This window comes from Pelodiscus sinensis, chromosome 1 (assembly GCF_052426305.1).
Source record: "Pelodiscus sinensis isolate ZL-2025 chromosome 1, ASM5242630v1, whole genome shotgun sequence".
Lineage (NCBI taxonomy): Eukaryota > Metazoa > Chordata > Testudines > Trionychidae > Pelodiscus > Pelodiscus sinensis.
This window is the reverse complement of record NC_143052.1, coordinates 290220574-290245403: the sequence shown is the minus strand read 5'-3', so window position 1 is coordinate 290245403 and position 24830 is coordinate 290220574. Positions and strand designations below refer to the sequence as shown.

Sequence of the window (24830 nt, the reverse complement as noted above, 5' to 3'; positions counted from 1 at the left end):
TTTGGAGGATAGGAACATCATTCAAAATGACCTTAGCAAGTTAGAGAAATGGTCAGAGGTAAACAGGATGAAGTTTAATAAAGAGAAATGCAAAGTGCTCCACTAAGGAAGGAACAATCAGTTCCATACATACAAGATGGGAAGCGACTGTCTAGGAAGGAGCATGGCGGAAAGGGATCTAGGGGTCATAGTGGACCACAAGTTGAATATGAGTCAACAGTGTAATGCTGTTGCAAAAAAAGCAAATATGATTCTAGGTTGTATCAACAGGAGTGTTGTAAGCAAAACTCGTGAAGTCATTCTGCCGCTCTACTCAGCACTAGTTAGGCCTCAGCTGGAGTACTGTGTCCAGTTCTGGGCGCTACATTTCAAGAAAGATGTGGAGAAATTGGAAATGGTACAGAGAAGAGCGACAAGAATGATTAAAGGTCTAGAGAACATGACCTATGAAGCCAGGCTTCATGAACTGGGCTTGTTTAGTTTGGAAAAAAGAAGATTAAGGGGGGACATGACAGCGGTTTTCAAATATCTAAAAGGGTGTCACAAGGAGGAAGGAGAAAATTTGTTCCTCTTGGTTTCTGAGGACAGGACAAGGAGTAATGGGCTTAAAGTGCAGCAAGGGAGGTTTAGATTGGACATTAGGAAAAAATTCCTAACTGTCAGGGTGGTCAAATATTGGAATAAATTGCCAAGGGAGGTGGTGGAATGTCCCTCTCTGGAGATATGTAAGAGCAGGTTAGATAGACATCTGTCAGGGATGGTGTAGACGGAGCTTGGTCCTGCCTTGAGGGTGGGGGGCTGGACTCGATGACCTCTCAAGGTCCCTTCCAGTCCTATAATTCTATGATTAACTACCAGAAATGGGGTTCCAAGGAGGATGGACAGAGACTGTTCTCAGAGATGACAGATGAAAAATGAGGAGTAATAGTCTCAAATTGCAGTGGGAGAGGCTTAGGTTAGATATTAGGAAAAACTATTTAACTATGAGGGCAGTGAAGCAGTGGAAGAAGTTAGCTAGACCAGTGGTGGAATCTCCATCCCCTGGGATTTTGAAGTCCTGCCTTGAAAAAGCCCTGGCTGGAATGATATGGTTGGAATTCGTCCTGCTTTTAGCAGGGGGTTGGACTTGATGACCTTCTGAGGTCTCTTCCAACCCTTTGATTCTATGATACTTTGCAATACTGGATACAAAAGTATTTACATGCCACATATGGCAAACATTTGTATGCCCCTTCACATTTTGGCCACCATGCCAGCAGACATGCTTCCACGCTGATGAGGCTCGTTAAATAATGCATTAATTTAATTTGCGAGAAGGTATGATGCTAGCTGTTTCGTAGGATGAAGCCTTATTTGCAAGCTCTCTGAAACTTGGATCTGCCTACAAACACTGAAGCCACGTGTTAATTTGCTCTGGAGCTTCTACTCTTTGGCTTTGTCTACACTAAATGTTTTTGTGGCAGAAAATATACTAATGAGGGACTCATTATCATAAGCCTCAACATCATTAGCGACATCATTAGCATATTTTCTGCTGTTTCTTTTTGCGCAAAAAGCAGCGGTGTAGCTACTTCCGTTTTGTGTAAAAAACCTGTTTTGCACAAGATCCGTATGCCTGTCACCAAAATTTGCAAGTGTAGACATAGCGTGAAGATAGCTACAGCATTTGACTCAAGTTTAAGAATCCAAAGTACCTTCCAAAAACTGAGAGGGAAGAGGTCTGGCACATGTTTTCAGAAGTCTTAAAAGAGCAACACTGTTGTGGAAACTACAGAGCTTGAACTACCAACAAAGAATATCAACCTTCTGCTGATGGCATCTGACTCTGATGATGAAAAGAAATATGCATCAGTCCACTATACTTTGGATTGTTATTGAGCAAAACCCACGATCCGCATGGACATAGGTGCTTTGAAATGGTGGTTGAAATATGATAAGACACAAGAATCTTTATCACACCTGGCACAAATATTTTGTGATGTCTGCTACAACAGTGAAACACAAATGCTTGGTCTCACTTTCAAAAGACATTGTAAGCAAGAAACAAGCAGCATTATTTCCTGCAAATTAAACAAACTTGTTTGTCTGAGCAACTGACTAACAAGAAGGACTGAGAGAGCTCATAGGCCGTCCTTGTTTTTATTCTCGAATGTAGTTATTTTGTACATAATTCTACATATGCATGTTCAACTTTTATGATAAAGAGATTTCATTACAGTATTTATATCACATTAATTGAAAAATACTGTTTTTATAATGCAAATACTTATAATAAATATAAAGATGGCAGTGTACACTGCGTTGGGTTGTTACTGAAATCAATATATTTGTAGATATAGAAAATATCCAAAATATTTTAATAAATGGTAGTCTATTAACTGTTCAATTAATCAAATGATTTTTTTTTTAAATCGCTTGACATCCCTATTTTAAAGCCATCTTAATGGCCTAGTGAGCTCTAACTGCGATTCACTATTGTGGTATATCAGTGAATCTGCCCATAAATTTAATTTTAATAAGTGATTTGAGATTGTTAACATAGCTACAAGTCATCCAAATATCACATAGTAACAATCTCTTTAAGTTTGTTTAGTGTGCATATATTAAATATTTATTTTCAAAACCTAAGGAAATTGCAAGACAAAAAAATATATCAAGCACATAATTTTCAGATACATCAGTTAAAGATCCTTATAGGATGTTGGAATTAACTTTAAATGAAAACTTAACTTTCAATAACTGGAATAATAAGGGTTAGATATGGCATAATTACAGCATTTCTGTAATTAAAGTCTACTTAATGTTAAAGATACACAAACAAAAATCCAAACATGCTGACATATGGAACTGCAGAATTAAAGCAACTAAACAATCTGGCTTATAGTGACTTCATGCAATAATCATGAAATTGTCATTAAAACATTTTAGCATTTGTAGCCCTGGATTAAACTATTTTGAAGACCTCTCTTAGAGGGGTAGCCGTGTTCATCTGTAACTTCAAAAACATTAAGTTGTCCTAGGGCACCTGAGAAACTAACAAAAATGCATAGAATCATGAGCTTTTGTGGGCAAACCCCACTTCATCAGATTACCTGGAGTGGAAACAACAGAAACCAAAGGTATATATAACAGCAGACAAAGTACCTGTCAATTGTAAGACCAGTGTTAATGAGTCTAATTAAGAGGGATGTGTCCCGTACATAGCTTTTGATGTGGAAATGCCGATGTTAATGGCAGGAGAAATTCGCTATGTTATGGGCCAACCAGCTAATGTCTTTGTTCAAGCCCAGGGTAACCATATCAAATCTGTAGATAAATTCTAATTCTGCAGACTCACTCTGAAATTGACTAGTGAAATTCCTTTGTAGAAGAATTGGACAAGGTTGGACTAGGGATGCTAAATTGCGTTTAATCAGTTAATCAAGAAGTTGATGGAATTTCCATCGACTATTCGATTAGTCAATAACGGGGGGGAGAGGACTGCAGAGCCGCAGCAGCCAGGAGCTAACTCCGTTGTGGTTCAGCCTTTTAAATATATTAAGTACCTGTCAGCTCTTAATACATTTAAAAAGCAGAGGTACAACATCTGGGACTGTGAGCGATCTGGAAATCAGCTGATTCCCAGCTCAAGCCTGGTACCCCCACTATGTCTCTGCTTCCCCTAGCCCCCTGCAGAGAACTGGTGCTGGGGGGAAACTGGCTTTTAAGCCAGCTCACCCCAGCACTGTCTCCTGCTCCCTGCCCCTCCTTGCTGAGGCAGCAAGGGGCAGGGGGAAGTGACTAGGAAGTCGCTTGTATTCGTAGGTTGGACCTCCCTGATCCGACACCCCTGGAACCTGACCTGAATTTGTCCAGATCAGGGGAAGTCATTTCAGGCCTCTGCTGCCACTCCCCTTCCCACAGGGATTCCTGGCTCCCCCTGTAGCCCAGCTGAGCCACATACTAGTTCCTGGCCCCTACCTACCGCAGCCCAGCTGAGCCGTGTGCTGGTTCCCAGCTCCTCCCTCTCAGCCCAACTGTGTCACATGCTGGTTCCCGCCCTCCACCCACCCTTACAGGGTGACTGAGCTGTGTGCTACCTCCCAGGCTCCCGCCCCTCTGCAGTGCACCAGGACTCTCTGATCCTCAAACATCTGTGGTCATGCCAGACAATGGATGTTGCCTGACCAGAGAATCCCAGATTTTAGAGGTGCAACCTGCACTTTTAAATTTATGATTGAGTGACCAGGCAGGTCCAGCTCACTTAATTAGCCTCATTAACACAGGTCTTACAATTGACAAGTACTTCTACTGTTATCTTTCTCTTGGTTTCTGTTACTTCCATTCCAATTAATCTGACGAAGTGGGTTTTGCTCACCAAAGCTCGTGATTCTATATATTTTGGTTAGTCTCTAAGTGCATTTCTACACTAGGAAATTTTGAAACAATAACTCCCAACATAGTTATTTCAAAATTGTATGTCCACACAACAGGGAAGCCTCGAAATTAGCCCGAGGTAGGCTCCCTGAATGTGGACAAGCTACCTTGACTTAGCACTGGGGAATAATTATTTTGAGTGACTCTGGAGACTACCTGATTTGAAATAGCAGCATTGGAGTGTCCACACTACCGCTATTTCAAAATAACTATTATATAAGTGTTATTCCTCATGGAAAGCAGACGTTATTTCAAAATAACCAGCCCCTTATTTTGAAATAATGGGCTTGGTAGTGTGGACGCTCCACTGGTTATTTCAAAATAACTCCTTAGTCTAGACCGGAGCTAAGATGCCACAGGGCCACTCTTTTTAAGACAGGCAGAGCTTCCCCTACTCTTTTTCACCCCTTCCTAGAGTTGTTCTAGGAAAGAATAAAGGTGATTTGGGTGCATTTCCATATGTTAAAAGAAATCCAAACATGTTTAAATGTCACTTTAAATCTGAATTGCCTGGATTTGTAATGCTTGCTATTGAGAACAATCACAATATCCCTATAATGCTTTTAACTCTCAAGTTAACATGTGCCTATGTTCATCCTAATACACTTCATTGCATCTTCAATTAATTTAATGTAAAATTGAAAGATATAAAGAGTTTCTACATACATTTGAAACAACAGATGGAATAGAATTGCTTTCTGCATTAATACAATTAAAAATGTAAATCTTGATTTTGTAAAAGCGACAGGGAGTCCTGTAGCACCTTATAGACTAACAGATGTATTGGAGCATGAGCTTGTGTGCATGACATGCATCTGACGAAGTGGGTCTTTGCCCGCGAAAGCTCATGCTCCAATACATCTGTTAGTTTATAAGGTGCTACAGGATTCCTTGTCGCTTTTGCAGATCCAGACTAACACGGCTACCCCTCTGATACTTGATTTTGTAGTGATATCAGAGTAACTCATGTTGATTAGTATAGCACGTACTGTTCCAAATTATATTTAGAGTATTTACCCTTTACTGCTGCAATTCATATAGTTGCTCATATTATTGTGGGTTTTTTTAAACTTAAAATACAATCTTAGACCGGAATATGCAACATAATTTTAACAAGTTACTACTGTAAGTACCATATAGCCCCATTCTTTCACCTTACATTTCTTTCATTCATCCTTGTGACAGAACACAAATATTACTAATGCAGCACACCTACCTTATGCCTAAAATAAGACTTGCTTCTCGTCTACTCATTTTCTGTTCAAACCCTCCTTTATAGTAGGATGAAAGACTCTGGGAAGGGAGAGAAAGGGGCAGGGAAGAGAGAGAGGAAAATAATTAGTTCCACTTAGGTGTCACGATCTCAATGCCATTTTATGACCTTAGTAAGGTTGATTAACATTTCATTAGAATTCATTTCAAGTGATGAAACTACAGCAGAACAAGTAAGGTTTAAAAGGAACTCTGTCAAACACTGAAAATCTGACCTCTTAAAAGTTACAAATTGTGTTTGTACAGTGTTTTGCTGATAAAGACAGACATTAATTGTTGCAGCCATTGATTTGTAGGGTTGAGAATCTCTCTGCCCCTATGGCAGAAAAACCCTGTCTAAATGCTGGGTAGAATGAAATTGAATGTATGCACTGCCCTGGACTTTGTGTGCACCTAAGTTCATGCTGATTTAAGTTCTCTTGCCATTTAGGATTATTTGTGGTTTCTCCTCTCCCCCAAACCTCAGAAACTGAGATTTTAATCACTGTTTAAAACAACTGAAAGAGAAAATAGAGAGTAAGGTGGTGAGGGTTTGAGGATTTTGTTTGTTTGTTGGGTTTTTTTCCAAAGCAAAAATTATTGTCCAGGGAAGGAAGCAAAGATCAAATTGATATTTGTCAACCTTAAGAGTGTTAAAATAAATTACTGAAATACCACTGCCAATAAAACTAGATATCAGCATTGAAGCGTTTAAAAAAAATTCAGGACTAAGAATCAGAGACCTTAACAGGTAAGCCTCTCCCATTAAAGGTAAGGCTTACCGGTTAACTCTTCACATCCCTATTTGGGATTAGTCCAATATTGCACAACTGTAGCCCTCAAAGTCAAACGAGCCCCAGAGACAAGAGATGTAGTTCCAAGACAGTTTGACTACTGAGAGCTGTTGCCCAGAAGTCCATTAACAAGAATGAAGTTTTGTTAACTGCAAAATGTATTTAAACTTCATACTTTTATCATCGAAGTGAAGTCTGGCTTCAGAACTGTGCTTTTTACTCATAATTAAAATATGCCAAACCCTTAATGAAACATGTTTTCAGTTACTTACTAGATATACCCAGTAATTATCAATATTAAAATTAGTCTTACATTTATGCAGCACCTCATCCCACATGAATTCACAAATGCTCATTTAAATTACATGCACTTATAAGGCACCTATTACGGTATCTAAGCAAACTTCATAGTTAAGATTTGGAGCAGATAGTGCCCTTCAAATCTGCAGATATCCGCTTTATATCCATAGGTATCCTTGGATGTGGAAGCAGATATCCACAGCTCCTTTTTGCTGGTTCAGATGTGGATACAAATTTAGTATCTATGCCAGTCTCTGCATACTGCTTCTACCAAAGGGACACTTGACCTGCTAACAAAAAGCAGCCACCTCCAATATAATATATCACAACATTACAGCTTTGAACAGCAGAGAATTTGGTATCCAATAAAGTTTGAGAGCACACAGCGCCATCTTAGTGCCTCCTGAAGTCAACGATAATCCTCCCAATCACCTAAGTGGCCACTGGATCAGACCAGCAGTTCTCAACCTGCAGGTCACTTGCAGCCCAGTTCCAGATGTGTACTTAAAAACATTTCAAAAAGTTTACTGTTCCTAGGTCCCTGCAGAGAGCAGGGCCGGCTGAGAGGGAGATGGCACCATGGAACCCTGCTGGAATAGCTTCTGTCAGCAGGGAAGGACCCCTGGTAGGGGAGGAGCTCAGTCAGCAGCCTGATGCTTCTTCCTTTTCTGTGCTGAAAGGGGTCTGTATACCATGGCTGGTGAGGAGGTGCTGGGTCATCAACCCATGCCAGCTATGGGTGTATTTTGTGGGGAACTGCGCTCCCACCTCTTGCAAAAATATGTGCTACGGAGATGTGCTTGCTTTACTCAACCTATTGCGGGGAATATAGGGTGAACATGCAGATTTTTCCTTCCCATAGTGTGACAGTTCACTCAGTGTCTCTCCACAGCTGAGGCTGGCAGCTCTGACGCTGCCTCCTGGATCCTATAGATTGAACTTCTGTGAAATTGAAACTCCCTGGTCTGACAACATCCGAGGTCCAGCAGTACCACGGATGTTCAAGGACCAGAGAGTCCTGATGGAAGGCTGCCCGGCAGAACCAGGAGCCTGGCATGCCTGCAGTGGGGCTGCCTGGCTTAGCAGGGCAGGACTGGCAGGGCAGTGGAGCTGGTGGGGTACGGGGCAGCCAAGAGACCAGCAGCCAATCCAGGGCTGGGGGGCCCAGCAGCATGGGGGCAGCTATGACATCCCGTGGACCGGCAAAATCCTTCATCCGGGTCTGGTCAGGTCCCCAGAGTGCCGGACCAAGGAGGTCCAACCTGTAGTGCCTTCCATGGTCCTCTTCTGGGTTCATTTCTGTATAATAGTGAGTGCCCTTCTATAGACTGAAGATGGAAATATCAATTTTGTTCTGCTTTGCTCCTGCCCACATCTCCTGAGTCAAAGGAAAAATTTAATTAAATTGTCTTCCCAGAATGTATCTCTCAACACAGATACTGAAGAGGAAGATTATACTTGTACAACAGAAATTCCAAAAGAAAGTTGGTTGACTATTAGACATTTTTAATACATATATTGGACCATAAATTTACAATGTGCTTTAAAGAAAAATGAAGATTGTCCTTCCCTGGCAAGCTTAATTTAAACATGCATACAGGAAGTAATGGCCAACAGGGAAAAAAAACAGAGTCGAAGGTTATGACCAATAAAAACAGAACATGTGAAAGATGCTGAGTATGCTTGAAAAAAATTGTTTTAAGTTTTCAAATAGAGTAGGACAAGTCAGAAGAAAGACTTCACTGACTGCAGATCATCTTTACAAAGCTAGCCAAAAGAAAGATTTAAAGAAGGAATTTGAAGGAAGACAGAGAACATTATTCTAGGCAGAAGAGTACTCAAAGCTTGGGAGAGGGGGAAGGAGACTCTGACTTGAGTGCATCTTTTACAAAGCAACGAGGAGTCCGCCCATCAGCTGGACTCAGTCTGGGTCTGGACTTTGAAGGCAGTTCCTATTGTTGGTACATTCATTTACACACATGGCAGCACATCCTAAATTCCAATGTACTTCAACAGTACTATTTTATTTTATCATGACACCCACAAAAGTTTGATTCCACAATTTTGTTTTTTCCCCCCATTAAGCTCCATGATTCACCCACTTTTGCTCCCCATTTACTTTGGTATAAAAATGGCATTATCATGGCACTTCTTTTGAAGAATTCGTCACCTGCTATTTATTTTATGTTCATTTAAAGCCTAGTGCTCTGCTTAAAAGGGTGAAAAGACTGTGTTGCTTTTGAACTCACAACATAGGGCATGTGATGCTGACCAAGACTTCCTTAAATTGCTTTGCTCTGAATACTGAACCTAAACATGTCCCCTGCAGAGATAGCATTCCACACTGGAAGGAATACAGAAGTGTCCTTATCTTGAGGCCTCCAAAGAGATCTACTGAAACAACCAGATCTCTCTTTTTATGGAACTTTATTTATTTATTAACTTTAATTAAAGCTTTTTTAGCCTGGATTGCAGGGAAGGACATAGTCACTCACGCCAAGAGTAGATACTAAGGAGACTACACAGCAAAGAGTCCACTGACATATATACCATTTTATGAACACAGAATGAAGGAGAAAATACCACAAGCAGGCAATCTGGTCAAAAATTCATATAGCAGTTAGCTGGAGCACACTAAATAAAAGCACAACTGATGTGTAAGATAGAACAGTCTTCTTTTTTCAGCAATTTGTTTATATTTTTAAAAAGCCATCTCTGAAAGAAAACTAGAGATTTTTATTTTTCATCATTTAAAGTGATATCGTAGATAACTGTTCGTCATTTGGAACTTTTGCCATAGCTAAATGGGTCGCAATGACATTCCTTATAAACTCTCTGACAAACAATTTTTGAGTAGGGAAACTAGACACATTCACTGATCTCACCAACATCTTAAGAAAAAAAAATTCATCTGGAAGCATTTAACTACACTCAACTAAAGCACTGAAGCATGTAGTGCTGAGAATAATCTTTCACTGGAAAGCCTAACAAGATAGCCTAAAATGTTTCTCTTGAATGTTAAATAGCGTTTGTGATTTTAAATTGTTTGATAAAAATAACCTGGAAACTTACAGAGGTTGAAATCTTCTTTGCTGTTTCTGTGAATACTTGTTCAAGTGGTTTCCAGAACTGAAAAGCATAGCGACCTTAAAAAGAAATTAAAAAAAAAAAACTTCACTTACAAAGGAAATCTTTACATATTTTTACCTGTGCAAATATTTTGCAAATACCAGTATAGGAATTTTGGTCTTAAAAAAAAAATTCAAAGCTCTCTCACTTTACTGCTTTTCAAGATGTTCCCTGAGAAGTCAGTTTTGTGGAGAGGCCCAGCATAGTTCTCTGATGAGTATGCAATAGTTTGCATTCTTCAATATTTATATTAAGAGGAGAAAAAGTGTTTTTTAAAATCTAAAAATAAAGCAATATATTCCAAGATTCACAATGTTTGTTCCCAATGCCAATACATTCAGATATGTTTAGTTAGAATAAAAACCAAGATATCTGCGTTGTAAATTGTAGGAAATATTGAAATTAGCAATTACAACTTATATTTGTATATTTAAATATTTAAATCCCCAAAATAAGTACAGCTCAAAATTGATTCCAAATCTGTTCCTTACTATCTTCACACAACTCTGCACCAATATCACACTTTACATTCTTATTTTTTTTAAATGAAAAATGGAGTCTTTTGAGATTCAGCACCATTAAAGACCAAACAGAGCCATGCCCCACTCTAAATAAAAAACAGACTAGATGGAGTTCTATTCAGAAGTCAGTACAGCCAGTCCCCAAGTTGCGAACTGTCGACCAAAAATGTCGTAAATGGCGGGCCCCGAGTTACGAATGCGATCCGCGATTATGAACAGCGCGGTCACATGTAACTCAATGGGGTCCGACTTGCGAACAAACTGAGTTATGACCAATTGCTTGGTCCGTAACCAGTTCGTAAGTCGGAGACAGGCTGTAAATCATATTCTATTTTGAGACTGGATGAAGGCAAGTCTACCAAGCTCAGTATCAGAATTTGCATCAAAGCCATGGTAGGAATGATCAGTTTTGGTTTGGACATTTTTTTTGCTTACAATACACTAGAAAATTTAGTCACTTTTTGCAATTAAATATTTAATATAAGATAATGTTTTAGCCAGAAAACATTTGCTTTCATTCTTAAAGATCAAGATGTGCAAATAGGTCATTTCAAGCATCAAGCATATGCTTACATTTACAAAGAAATCAAATGAATGATGTAATTCGATTACCTGAAGTGAACAGAAATTGGTTTGTAGATTTCAAGGACAGAAGAAACACTAATCCTCCCACATAACTGAGGCCATAGAATTTCAAACTAATTCCTGAATTTAGTCCAACAGATTCTAGTTCAATCATGAGTTATCTTTCAGATTATCGTCTCATCTTGATTTCAAGTAATTGAGAATCTATCCCTACCCCCGTAGTAAATTGTGCCTATGGCAAATTATCTTCACTGCTAAAATTTGCTAGACAAATTAAAACTGGGAAAAAGGTGCATTACATTTCTGCCACTGTATCTTGTTATGTTTTGTAACGCAGATTTTAAAAGAGTACTCTATTATCCCTTATCCCCCTCTGTGTAGGTATTCATAGACTGTGATGAAGTCATTTCTTACTATAATCTTTGATGGCTATACAGATTCAAAGACTTCTGCAGCCCCTTGGAGACTAACAAAAATATAGATGGTATTATGAGCTTTCGTGGGCACAACCACTTCATTAGCTGAATGAAGTCTGAAGAAATAGGTTGTGACCATGAAAGCTCATGACACCATTTACATTTAAAAAAAAACAACAATGAATAGTGTAGCAGCACCTTAAAGACTAACAAAACATGTAGATGATATTATGAGTTTTCATGGGTACCCTGTGGGACTATTCTTTGTATTTCAAGTTTTTTCAGTTACAGACTAACTCGTCTACCCTTCTGAAGCTTTTGTATATATTTTTTGTTAGTCTCCAAGCTGCTGCAGAACTTTTTTTTGTTTTGTTTTGTTTTTTTTAAAAGAACAAACAACAACAACAACAGACTAACATGGCTATCCCTGTGAGAGATGTAACCTCATTAGCTCAGATTTTCCAAACCATTCTTGTAGCTCTTTTGGAACCTTTCCAAGTCTTCTACATCTCTTTTCAAGGGTGGACACTAAGACCGGAAACAATAAAGTTCTCACTAGTGGAATATGCCACCTCCCTATTTCAACTTCTTATGCTCCTGCCTATATATCTAAGGATTGCATTAGCCCTTTAAGGAACAGCATCACCCTAGGACAGCATGTTCAGATGTCTGTTCAATTACCTGCAAATGCAAGAGCTGCTACACCCAGACCAACTACCATCACAGTTCTGGCCTGTAATACAAAAATTGAGACAATATAAAATTTAAGTTCTGATTTTAAATAAACTGACAATCTATTGCAACAGCAAGCATTTCTAAAGTCTGAATGTGCATACTATATGGACTACTTCTATAAAACCTTTAGTGAATCTTCTAGTAAGATTTAATATTTTATTATTTTCTTATAAATGAAATTACAACCTTTTCTCCCATGTAATAAAATCTTGGATACGTTTCAATTAATGAAACTAGGAAATTAGAAAACATTGGAAAATTAAACAGCTTTCATTGTTCTGTGGAATTGTTTTACCTCTGACAAAACTTCATGTTTAGCTTGAAACTGCGCATTTTATTAGTTTGTCACAATTATGCAATTAGCTAAAACATTTTCATAGGAAATGATATAAACTGATACAAAACCATTCTGTTGGGATTACATGAAATAATTCACAGAATAAAACTACAATTTAGTTTAAAAGGACACAGGTTACAAAAATCTCCATAATATTAACTAGAAAACCTCTGTGGTTGAATTGGAATTATGGATAGAATAAAATTTGCATTAGGGTTTTGTTCAGGGATTGCATCACGACAATTTCTTGGATTTGGAATGAGAGTATTAACTCAAAAAGTCCCTAGGCTTACAGAATAATAACTTTTAGAAAGCCCAACCTTTGGTACTGCTTCCCCAACACAATCAGCATCAGCTACACCTAAGGTCACACGAGTAAAATAGAGTCTACTGGGATCAATATTCCCTCTAACCGTCTCTGTTCAGATATGGATTTTTCCACCCATGTGTGGAATAAATTTTAAGTGCACTGAGGCATATGCAAATGTGCACTACCAATACCTAACTGTGGGCACTCTTCTCATCAGCTGAGTAGCATTAAAATCCACATAATCTCACAGGGAACACCAATAGGGATATCTTTACATTACAGTTGGGAGCCTTCCAGTCTGAACAAACACTACGTGTGCTTGAGCTAGCAGATTAAAAATGGCAACATGAATGTTGTACCATGAGCAGTGGCGTGACTTAGTTTCTCGAATTCAAGCCTGGTCCAACCACCCTTGTCTGTGCAAGGCTTGTAAAATCCCTTTTAGTTAGTTAAACCATGAAACATTAAGTTTTACTGATTAAATGGGGGAGTGGAGGAGAGCATCCAGTCCATTAAGGGTAATGCTTACCAATGATCAATTGCCATTTACATCCCCCTAGTCTGTATTTTGATAGCTTGCCCATGCTTCAACATCCACACAGATCTTTTTACCACACTAGCTTGAACAGAGCTAGTGTATGTTAATCTATTCACTCTGGGAGAGTTACAATGTAGCTGGGAGTATAATACTGCCTTAGGGCCTTTAGATCCTCTGTCTCGCAGGCAAAAAAAAAAAAAAATCTGATGTGCTTTCCCACAGCAGCCACCCTTGTCTTCCTGCTTCAAAGGGAGCCCTTGACTTGTCCACCTAGCTCTTAATTCCTCCAGGCAAACATCAGCCTGCAGTATTTGTTTTGTTTCACACTTTGAGACCCAATTGCTTCCGACTCCCCAGGCAAATCATTAAAGATCTGAAATTTTTTGAGCCTGATGGGATTTCAACCTCCCTGCCCTCTCACCCCTGCCCGGAAAAGTCAGAATTGGTGGGATGGGGGTAAAAGGAAAATCACAGAAACTACTATACCAATTCAATGGTCCATCTATTATGATATCCTGTCTTTGACAATGGGGATGCTTCAAAAGGTATATTTAACTTCATAGTGAACAACTATTCAGTAATCCCCAGTAAGGCAAGGTATCTTTAGGAACTTTACAGATGTGTTTTTATACGCTTAGAGTTGTAGAATTGGGCTACGTCTACATTGCGCTCTCTTGCGAAAGAACATATGCAAATGAGGCATGATGATGAATATCGTCGCACCTCATGTGCATACTCAATGAGCCATCATTTTGCGCAAGGGGATTTTGCTCAAGAAGGAGCAGTGTAGACTGCTCCTTCTTGCGGAAGGAGCAGTGTAGACTGCTCCTTCTTGCGCAAAACCCCCTGGCAAACGGCTCTTGCGCAAGAGGGGTGTTTTGCACAAAAATGGCAGCTCATTAAATATGCAAATGAGGCACGGCGATATTCATCGCCACAGATCATTTGCATATGTTCCTGTGCAAGAGAGAGCAATGTAGACGTAGCCTTGATGTTTATAAAGGCGAGAAGACTTACCTATATATCCTGTTCTTGGAAAGTAATGATAATAATTGGTCCCTACTCTCCAAGGCATGCTGGAAAAGCTATTAGTTTTTAGCTGCGGTGTTTCCTTTTGATTGATAATGCAACTGGAGGCTGTGAACGAAACACCACACATCAGGGTGTGCACTGTTGATCAGGTCTCCATATTCCTTCAGTATGCTGAGGTGTATACAGCAGATAGGTGCCTCAATTTGCATTCACTACTTAGGAACACACCATGGAATGTGTTAACTATTCAACAAACACCTCTAAGGGAAACTTCCTCCAAACCTCCATCAATTGCATTCTGATTGAAGCATAGGGTTTATATTGATTGTAAAAGAGGTTTTCCCTGCTATGTTATATTTAGTTTTTCTGTAACTATCAACATTCTCATTATCAATATACATATCTAATCTTACTTTGAATGTAACTAGTCTTTGGTCTCAATCTAAGTAGAAAGTTTTGCAGGTTAATTGTGTAACAAAGTTTATAATCAGTTTACCAGTTGTTCCCATTTAGTGTCATGAAATTTCCCCTTGTTCCTGTACTATGGAGAAGGAGAAACAGGAACACCCAGTTTACCTTCATATCATTTATTATTTTTATATTGCCTCTTATTTATTTCCTCTCTAAATGTAATAGATCTAATCATTTCAACCTTTCATCACGTGGAAGTCTTGTCAAGCATTTAATTACCTGAAACCTGTTTTTGAACCTTTTCTATTTTTGTTCTATTTTGAGGTGGTGACCAGAAGTTAACACAGTATTTCAAAGGAAGACATCATGCTGATGTATAATTGCATTTTTCTATTTTTAATATACTATTGTTTGTTTTGATTTTTTTTGTTTCTTAATTTCTTTTGCTGTATGCTGAGTAAAGGCTTTCAGTGAATTGTCCAAAGTAACAGCTACCGCTTTTTTTTTTTTTTTTTTTTAAAGTAAGAGCTCAGCAATGCCAAAGGTAGTTCTCTTAAACAGTGGATGAAATAATCCTGTTTATTAAATTTCACCTACTATTGTGATGGACACTGGCCTGTGTTAGGTCTCTCTGAAATTCCTCAATTTTATTTATTCTGGAATATGCAAGATTTTTTTCAGCTGTAAAATTGCCACTATCAGTTTTCCGAATAAGTGAACGGTAACTACTGCCACTCCTAATGTGAAATGTTACAAATGATGCAAGTTCAGAAACATATTTATGGAGATCGGAAATATCCATGTTAAAAAAATCTGAAAAACAGCTCATGGTGTAATTTGAGTTTGCTAGATAAAAATGGATACTGATCTCTAACTTTTATTTGCTAAATTATTTAAGAGCCATTCAGTTGAACTAGTTAAAGTAAGCTAAGGAAGTATATTACTGAAACTTTCCATACCCTAATTCAGGACTCATGTGTTATGACAGTATTTTTAACATTAAACTGAAATTTATTTTATTCAGAAATCCACTACAAATCTAAATTGATAATCCTATATTCTTCCACATGACCCAAGATTAATCTAAAATGAAAGATTAGTGTGTGTCATTAAGTGACAGATCATAAGGCCTAATAAACAGAAACTCCAAGTACCACTAATGACTCAATGAGTAGCCTTGGGTAAATCGTTTAGCCCTCCCTTTGTGTCCCCATCTGTACCCATTTACCTCAGCTGGATATTTTAAAGAATAATCAGTTTGTACACTGCTTTCAACCTGTAATGTATTAAGTATTACTGATTTAAAACAGGGATGTGAAGGACTAGTAGACTATCTAATAAGCAAATGCTTATCGGATAATCGACAAGCTTGTTGACTAGTTGCCCCCCTATCAGCAAGGGGGGGAAGGGGTAACTTGAAAGCAGCAGCACTGTGTGGAGCCTGGGGCCAGACCCCGGGCTTCACATGGCACTGCCGCTTTGAAATTTTGCCATTGGAGCCCAGCATCAGGCTCCCGCGGTGGTGTTTCAAAGTGGCAGTGCTGCAGGGAGCTCAGGATCAGCTGGGGAGTCCCCAGCTGATCCCAGGCTCCACCTGGCACTTTCATCTTTAAAATGTAGCAACAGCCTAGGGTTGTTTCTACACTTCAAAGGTGGAGATGCCCTATCGACTAGTTGAATAGTCGATGCAAAATGTATCAACTATTCTATTAGTCAATTACACGGAATTAAACATCCCTAATTTAAAAAAGCACAAGTCTTGAATTAAGCTCACAGATTTCTTGTTAATGTTAAAAGGAAATTTACTAGCACTCTCAAATGCCCAAAGATGGACTGAATGAGAATAGTACCAAACTATTTTTTCCTTTCAATGCTTGCAAACAAGTTTTACATGCAGCATAGTAGTGACTGTATGAATAAAGGGTCAACAGTATGCTTACTTAAGGTTTACATTTTGAAAACTGTACAGTTAAGGAATTTGTAAAACATAGACTTTAAATGTAACTACATCTAAAGTATTCTCTTAGACACCAAGAAACAATATATTGTCAGAGATGTATAAAGCTATAATGGAACAGAAATCAGCTGACCCACAAACACTTTCTTTTAGTGAATCAGCTCTCCTGGGTCAAACATTGGCATATCCTATTGTGCTGATCTTAGTATTTTTATTCTATCTTACTATTTAGTTCAATTTATAACAACAAAGCTTTTTGGATTCAGACAACAGCAGAGAAAATGTTGCTGAATCAGCCAAGGCTAGATTCTTTTTTAAAGAAATGCAGAGCAGAAGAAAGATTAGAAAGGCTGTTTCAGACATGACAAACCACATCGTTTGGCAAATAAAATAAAGGATGAAAAAAAAAATCTACCTCCCAGATGCTATTTCCTATTATTTCAGTTCAAACAACTTCATTTACTGTAAGTTTAAAAAGGCCAACTCATGATCCTTTAAAGAGGTATAATTCAATAGCATTTATTCTATAATACAAAAGCTACAATGACTTAATTCTTATCTTCCCAAATTCTCAATCTACTGTGTTGCATTAACAGCAGAAAGCAATCACAAACACAAAGGGCTGGAAGGGAGATGAAGACATTATCTAGAAGAGTTCATCTCACTGTGCTGAGACAGGGCCAACTATATCTAGACCAGTCGCAACAAACATAGGTGCCAACTTAATGAGTTGCGAGGGATATCTTGATTCCCCACTCCTCCTCAGGTCCCATACCATCTCTTCCTCCAAGCCCCTTTACCTGCTTCTTCCACCTCCACGCTTTCTCCCATCCCGAGTTGAGTGAGCCTGGTTGGACACTAATGCCTCCCCCACCTCTTTCTGCCCACTTACAGCACCTCCTGCACTGTGAGAAACAGATGATTCACAGCTGGCAAGAGGAACTGAAAAAAAGGGGGAAGTGCTGATCGATGGACTGCCCAGCTGGCACTGCTGGGAAGAGGTAGGCGCTAACGCATGTGGTTGTTAATAGGTGCTGAACCCTCACTCTACCCTCATCTCCTGGGTGTTACAGCACCCACAGTGACAGTTCCTCAAACCTGCTCTTCTAAGACTCCATTGAAAAGAATTTTACATCCTACCTTGGTAACATATTCCAATACTTTCCTACTCACATAATTCAAGCCAAGACCTCAGATACAATCACTTTTGCTCCAATCCCTCAAGAGATCCTGTAGGTATTTGTCTATCAAGCATTCTTAAAACTATAATGCCCACCTAGCGAAGTGAAGAAACAGATTGATAAAGTCAGGCAAATACTCAGAAGTCACCTAATACACGACAGACCCTACAAAGAAAGCAACAGAATGCCACAAGCCATTACTTAAAGCCCCCAGGTAAAACCTGTCCTATAAATCATCAAGGATCTACCATCTATTCTAGATCAGGGATGTTAAAACGGGTGTATTCAGATAAAAGTGTAACCACTGCACATTTCAGCAGGAAACCTTCTGCCTGGATGCTTTCCTTGGTGCTCCCATTGGCTGGAATCCTGGCCAATGGGAGCGGTGGGGATGGTGCCTGGAAGCGGCAGGGGGTGCAGAGGCAGGTAAATGCCCCCCATCTCCTTCATGCCCAGACCCTACCTCCACCCCATTCACACATGCCCCTCCTACAACTGACCTCCACCCTGCTCTTACACCTTCCCTCTCAGACCCTCCCCCCCCACTCCTAGCCCACTCCTGCACCCTTCGGACTTCTACCCCTTCCTGTGTGCATTTTGTCATCATGGATGGTTAGCTGGTGGTCCATCGAAAGGTTTGTGTTGAGTGGGATAGGTTGCAAGCCGAAAAGTTTGAGAACCACTGTTCTAATCTGATTTCTAGTAACACAGATCATAGAACTTACCCTAAATAATTTCTACAACATATCTTTTATATAAATATACAGTCTTGATTTAAAAATTGTCAATGATGGAAAATTCACTATGATGCATAATAAACCGGTGCAATGGATAGTCATGCTCACTTAAAAAATTACACATTATTTCTAGTCTGAATTTTGTTTCAACTTCCTGCTCTTCAGTGATGTTATATTTTCAGCTAGACTGAACAGCCTATTATTCAATAGTTGTAGATACTCATAGACGAGTGCTTCTCAACCTTTTTGAGCCACCTGGCTCAATGCAAACCTTTCTGTGGACCACCAGTTGCTAATGGAAACTTGCCTTAATTACATAATTACATCCAAGCCATTTTGTTAGTGCTGCAGGTAGGGAGAGCAGTTTAATTTAACCAGTAAGAAAGGACATATTAATTTAAATTATTAAACAAATTAAGTGCTTTAATCATCTCATATTAGTTTATCAAACTTAATTTTAAATAAAGCAAAATATTAATTTATGTCCAACACAAAGTTCCCATGTTTTCTTTATTCATGAAAGGCAGGAGAGATTCCAAAAGACTAGAAAAGGGAAAATATAGTGCCTATCTATAAAAAGGGAATTTAAAACAATCTAGGAAACTACAGACCAGTCAGTTTAACTTCTGTGCCAGGAAAGATAATGGAGCAAGTAAATAAGGAACTCATCTGCAAACACCTGGAAGATAATAAGGTAACAGGTAACAGCCAGCATGGATTTGTAAAGAACAAATCATGTCCAAACCAATCTGAGATAGCTTTCTTTGATAGGATAACGAATCTTGTGGATAAGGGAGAAGCAGTGGACGTGATACACCTAGGCTACGTCTACATTGGCCCCTTTTCCGGAAGGGGCATGTTAATTTCAGAGATCGTAATAGGGAAATCCGCGGGGGATTTAAATATCCCCCGCGGCATTTAAATAAACATGTCCGCCGCTTTTTTCCGGCTTTTAGAAAAGCCGGAAAAGAGCGTCTAGACTGGCCCCGATCCTCCGGAAAAAGCGCCCTTTTCCGGAGAATCTTATTCCTACTTCAAAGTAGGAATAAGAGCCTCCGGAAAAGGGCGCTTTTTCCGGAGGATCGGGGCCAGTGTAGACGCTCTTTTCCGGCTTTTCTAAAAGCCGGAAAAAAGCGGCGGACATTTTTATTTAAATGCCGCGGGGGATATTTAAATCCCCCGCGGATTTCCCTATTACGATCTCTGAAATTAACATGCCCCTTCCGGAAAAGGGGCCAGTGTAGACGAGCCCCTAGACTTTAGTAAGGCATTTGATAGTCTTACATGATCTTCTCATCAATAAACTATGGAAGTACAACCTAGATGGAGCTTATTATAAGGTGGGCCCACAGAGGCCCTGCTGCTCCCCCATCCCCAGGTCAATTAGGGCCTGGAGGAGGAGGAGGGAGGAGCACTAAGTTTCCTCCACCCTGCCAGGAGCACGTGGCACTTGGAAGACTTCTAAGTGCCGCATGCTCCTCACAGGGCAGGGCCAGGACAGAGAAAACTTTGGCCTGGGGGCGGGGGAGCAGGCAATCAGGACCTCCTCCTGCCCTGCCAGGAGCATGTGGCACTTTTAAGTGCCGTGCAGGACAGGGACAGATAGGAGGAAACTTTGCATGCTCCCCCACCCCCAGACCCTGATTGGCCTGGGGGTGGGGGAACATGGGAAGTCTCCTCATAACCAGGGGCATGGGCACCTAAGGAGAAGGGGTGGGAGGGCAAAGGAGCTTCCCCCCAGATCAATCATGATGGGAACTCAGAAGTACCCCACCCCCACCCCACCCCTTCCACTCGAGGCCCTGCCCCTTCTGGTGCAGCCCATGGCCACTTTAGAATTTTTTGAAGTGGCCCCTGGCAAAAAATGATTGCCCACCCCGGGTCTAAATGGTACTGGGTCCTGCCGTGAGGGTGGGGAACTGGACTTGATGACCTCTCAAGGTCCCTTCCACTTCTAGTGTTCTATGATGTATTTAAGGCAGAGGTGGGAAACTTTTTGTGGGTCAGGAACTACTGACCTACAGAAAAAAATCAGTGAAAAGCAAAAAAGAAAAAACAAGACAAAACCCTCATTAGTGTAGCCCTAGGGTTGCCAGATGGGAGGCGAGGCCACGATCGGCCCTGGAAGACTGTGATTATCCAGCTACTCCCCGCACCCCGGCTAGGCTTCTGAAGCACCCACAGCGGCAATCACGGCCCCACCTCTCAGCTGGGACTCCCAGACTGGGAGGCGGGGCCGCCATCAGCAGTGGGAGCCTGTGATTGCGCAGAAGCCTGGCAGGGGCAGGGGGAGTGGCTGGGAATCCCAGCCACTCCTCCCGCCCCCTCCAGGCTTCTGCGCAATCACAGGCTCCTAGCACTGATTGTGGCTCCGCATTCCAGCTGCTCCCCTGGCCCACGTCAGGCTTCTGTCTGGTGCGCAGCTGGAAAAATCAGAGAATACCAGACATTGCACATGTCCGTTAGTCTGATTTTTTTTTTAACCGGACAAAGAGAGCAAATACCAGTCTGCCCAGTAGAATATCAGACACCTGGCAATCCTATGTAGCCCCCAACTGAGACTTCACTCCTTAGACACTCCAGCCCCACTGGGGAAGGGTGAGGAGTAACGGAGGGACAGTAAGGACTGTGGTTTAGGGCTTCCCATAGGCCAGATTCACTTTTCTGGGGTTCCAGGGTTAATGGAGTTTGTGGACCCCCTTAGGGCCTGGGGTTGGGACAAAAATGAGGGGCTCAGTGTGCAGGACTGGGCTGTCAGCAAGAGGGATAAGAAAGAGTGCAGGATCTGAGCAGCAGGTGGGGTGCCAGGTACGGTGCAGGAGCAGGCTGGGAGTAAAGTATCTGACCAGGAGAGAGGGGGCAGGAGCAGGCTGGGGGTAGGGAATCTGGCCAGAAGGAAGGTGCAGGAGCAAGGGAGGATATAGGAGCAAGCTGGGTGTGCCCGGTCTTGGCAGGGAGGTGAGTGAGGGGAACTGGGGTGCAGAGTCTGGGCATGGGGGCGACTCTTATCTGGCATCGCACCCAAGCACGGTCTCCCACTGCTTCTACTGGCCACAACTGCAGCCAACGGGAGCAGTGGGGAAAGCGGAGTCCAGACAGTCACTGCATCACCATTCCCCTGGGAGGGTGCAGAGCTGCGGGGATGACACTGTGTAGAACCGCTTTCTCTGCCTCTCTGCACAAGCTGGTCTGTCAAGGTAGGTCGGGTCTCTTTTAACACACACGCACGCACGCCCTCCGAGCTGGAAGCCGGAGCCGTTGCGCCAAGCTTGTGGGTGCGCGGTGGCCGCAAGGCTGGAATGCTAGCGCGGGCTCCCCGCCGCGGGGGCGCCGAGCTCAAGCCGGGGAGCACTTGTACGGCGGCTGCGAGGGGTCCACGGACCACACTTGGAGACCCCACTCTCGCAGCCCGTCGAGTCTCCCCTTTAAGCACCAGATCAGCAGCGAGCACTTAAACAACAGGAAGCTTAAAACCATCCCAGCGGCACCCGGGGCCGCCCCGGTAGAGCTGTTCGCCGTGGTGGGAGAACTGCCCGGGCCGGTGGCGCAGAGCACGTGCCAAAGCGACAGCCACTAACTAACCCCCTGCCCCGCCAGGTGCCTTTCCTTCCCCGCCCCGCGCGAGCGTCATTTCCTGCAGGCCCCGCGGCTGGGCACCGGACCCCCCCCCCCCCCCAGCGCCGCGGGCTTATCCCTAGCGGCTAAGGCGAGGCGCGCGTGACCTCGGGCGGCGAGTCCCACGCGGGGCCCCTTGCCCGGCGGGTAACTGGGGGAGGGGCAGCGCTCTGGCCGCGGGGAGACAGTGGCGGGGCCGGACCAGAGGCGCGAAGGGCGCAGCGCGAGCCCCTCGCTACGCAGCGCTCGCGCCCGTTACGCAGCATCTCGGGGGGGGGGGGGGGGGAATAACTGCCACTCTAGCGGCTCGGGCACCGGCGGGGGAACAGGAGGACGGAGCGCGACAGCCGCGAGCTCCCTGCTTTACACTCACCATGCCCCGCTCCATGTCGGGCTCATCCCGCCCGCCTCCTCCCGGGACTCTCGCGTACTCAGCGTAGCGCAGCGTCTCCGAGGGGGCCCCGGCGCCTTCCATGTCGGGCCGAAAGGGGGCGGGCTCTGTACGGATCCCCGCTAGGGACAAGCGAGCTCCGAGAGTAGTGACAATTACGCAAGCGGGATTCGTGCCGTGACCTTCCCGTGAGGGGCGGGGCCAACTGAGGGCGTCAGCCGGCTGGCCAAGCCCCGCCCCCTTCGGGGAGGTGGCGTGCGTTGCGCGTGGCACGCTGCTGGGGGGTGCCATAGGCATAGAGCACTGCAGAGGTGTAATAGATCAATCGCCTGCACCAGGCAAGCCAGCCACATGGCCTGGGGGTATCCTCCAATCACTGGCACCAGTCTGCCAGCACCGCTGGCTTTGTAGTTCCCATTAGCTGGGAACTGCAAGGAATGGGAGCTGCGGGTACCATGCATCTTGGAGGGCAGCGCCTGTAGCCTCCTCCTTACACCTAGGCTACGTCTACACTTCAAGGTTTTTGTGCAAAAACCCATGGAGCGTCCAGACCTCAAATATTCTTTTGTACAAGAAACTCAAGAGTAAAACGGCAGAACAGGGATTTTTCTGCTGTAAGTAAACCTCCTTTTACAAGGCATAACTCCCTTTTGCCCAAGTGTGGACACTCCTGAGGGGGCTTCTTGTGCAAGAAACACCTATGGGAAAAAACACAGGTGTGGATGCTCTCTTGTGCAAAAGCACATTGCTTTTGTGATGTGCTTTGAGGTGTGGACGTGCTCTTGCACAAGAAGTTTTTACGCAAAAACTCTTGTGCAAAAGGCTGCTTGTGCAAGAAGCACATAGTGTAGGCGTAGCCCTCGTGGCTGTAGAGACCTGATGCTTCCCCTCCTCCCTGGCCCCACCTCAGAGCCTACACTCTGAGAATCAACTGGGGACTCTCTAGCTGACTCCGGGCTCCATGCAGCGCTGCAGCTTTGAAATGCTTTGTGGAGCCTGGGATCAGCAGGGGACTCCCCTGCTGACTCCATGCGGCACTGCCACTTTGAAATCCCACAGGGAGTCCAGCGTTGGGTTCCCTGTGTTATTTCAAAGTGGCATCATTGTATGGAGTCAGGGTCAGCGGCGGAGTCCCCAGCTGATCCTGGGCTCCCCGCAGCATTTCAAAGCCACAGCGTTGCACAGAGCCCAGGGTCAGCAGGGGGGTCCCTGGCTGATCCTGGGCTCTACATGGCACTGCCACTTTGAAATGCTGCGTGGAGCCTGATGCCAGGCTCCCCACAACATTCAAAGTGGCAGCGCTGCATGGAGCAGCTGACCCTAGGCTCTGTGTGGCACTGCCACTTTGAAATACCCCTCTCTTTCCCCTCTTCTAATAGAGGCAGCAAGGGGGGAGGGGAGGAAAGCGACTAGTCAACTAGTCCTTCACATCCCTAGGAGGGAAGGGGGAATTAAATGAGCAGAAGGGTGGGGCTGCAGGGAAGAATTGTTTGGTTTTGTGCCATTAGAAAGTTGGCAGCCATACTTTCAACACCTCCCAATGTCCTGGGGAAAGGAAGGCACCCAAAGGGGAGCATACATAGAACACACTCTGACCCCCCTCATTGAGGTAGGGTGGGGTAGAGAGAGGCTGCTAGTGTAGTAAGGGCCTATAAAAATGTAAAATAATAGACATAATGTCATGAAGTCTTGTTGCCAGTAAGATTCCGCATGCCCACTTTTCCATCGCTCAACCCCCAAAAGAAGGCATTGACCTCTTGTTGCATGCTGAAAATCAACAGGTTTAAGGTATGTCATACAAGAGTAGAAAGCAAATTCCTCAGCCAAAAGGCCTCCATTAACACTTTATTCCCCTCTGCACAAGTTTAAAGAACCATTTGTCTTCACTTTATCAAAACTTTGTCTGACTCCCCACTAATTTATGGGGGATGGAGACAGGAAGACTCAGTGCATTGTAAGGTGTAATTCCTTCCTGAGACTAAGGGAGATTTTGCAGTTTGTTTCCTGCATAGCAATTAACCTGTATTTGGAAGGTGACACTTGTAATCTACTCCCACAACATCACACGCTTCAGAAAGTGAGCAACAGCTCACTCTCCAAACCAAAAGACAACTGAGGAGAAGGAGGGAATTGAGAGAAAGAAATTAAGGGATGAGATATGATAGAGCAGAGAG

General features: G+C 42.8%; 1 protein-coding gene across 2 annotated transcripts in view; it reads right to left on the bottom strand.

The window, feature by feature from the left end:
- Positions 1-22855, bottom strand: part of DNAJC15 (DnaJ heat shock protein family (Hsp40) member C15) — a 44952-nt gene extending 22097 nt beyond the window's left edge. The window contains exons 1-4 of one of the 2 annotated variants that reach the window (XM_089775463.1): positions 22639-22855; positions 12094-12145; positions 9834-9907; positions 5633-5709 (exon numbers count right to left, since the gene is read on the bottom strand). In XM_089775463.1, coding sequence (XP_089631589.1) covers positions 5633-5709; positions 9834-9907; positions 12094-12145; positions 22639-22740 — 305 coding nt within the window. In that variant the 5' untranslated portion in view covers positions 22741-22855. The remainder of the gene's footprint in view (positions 1-5632; positions 5710-9833; positions 9908-12093; positions 12146-22638) is intronic. The other variant, XM_075918963.2, reaches the window with a different exon arrangement.
- Positions 22856-24830: the final 1975 nt, after the last annotated feature.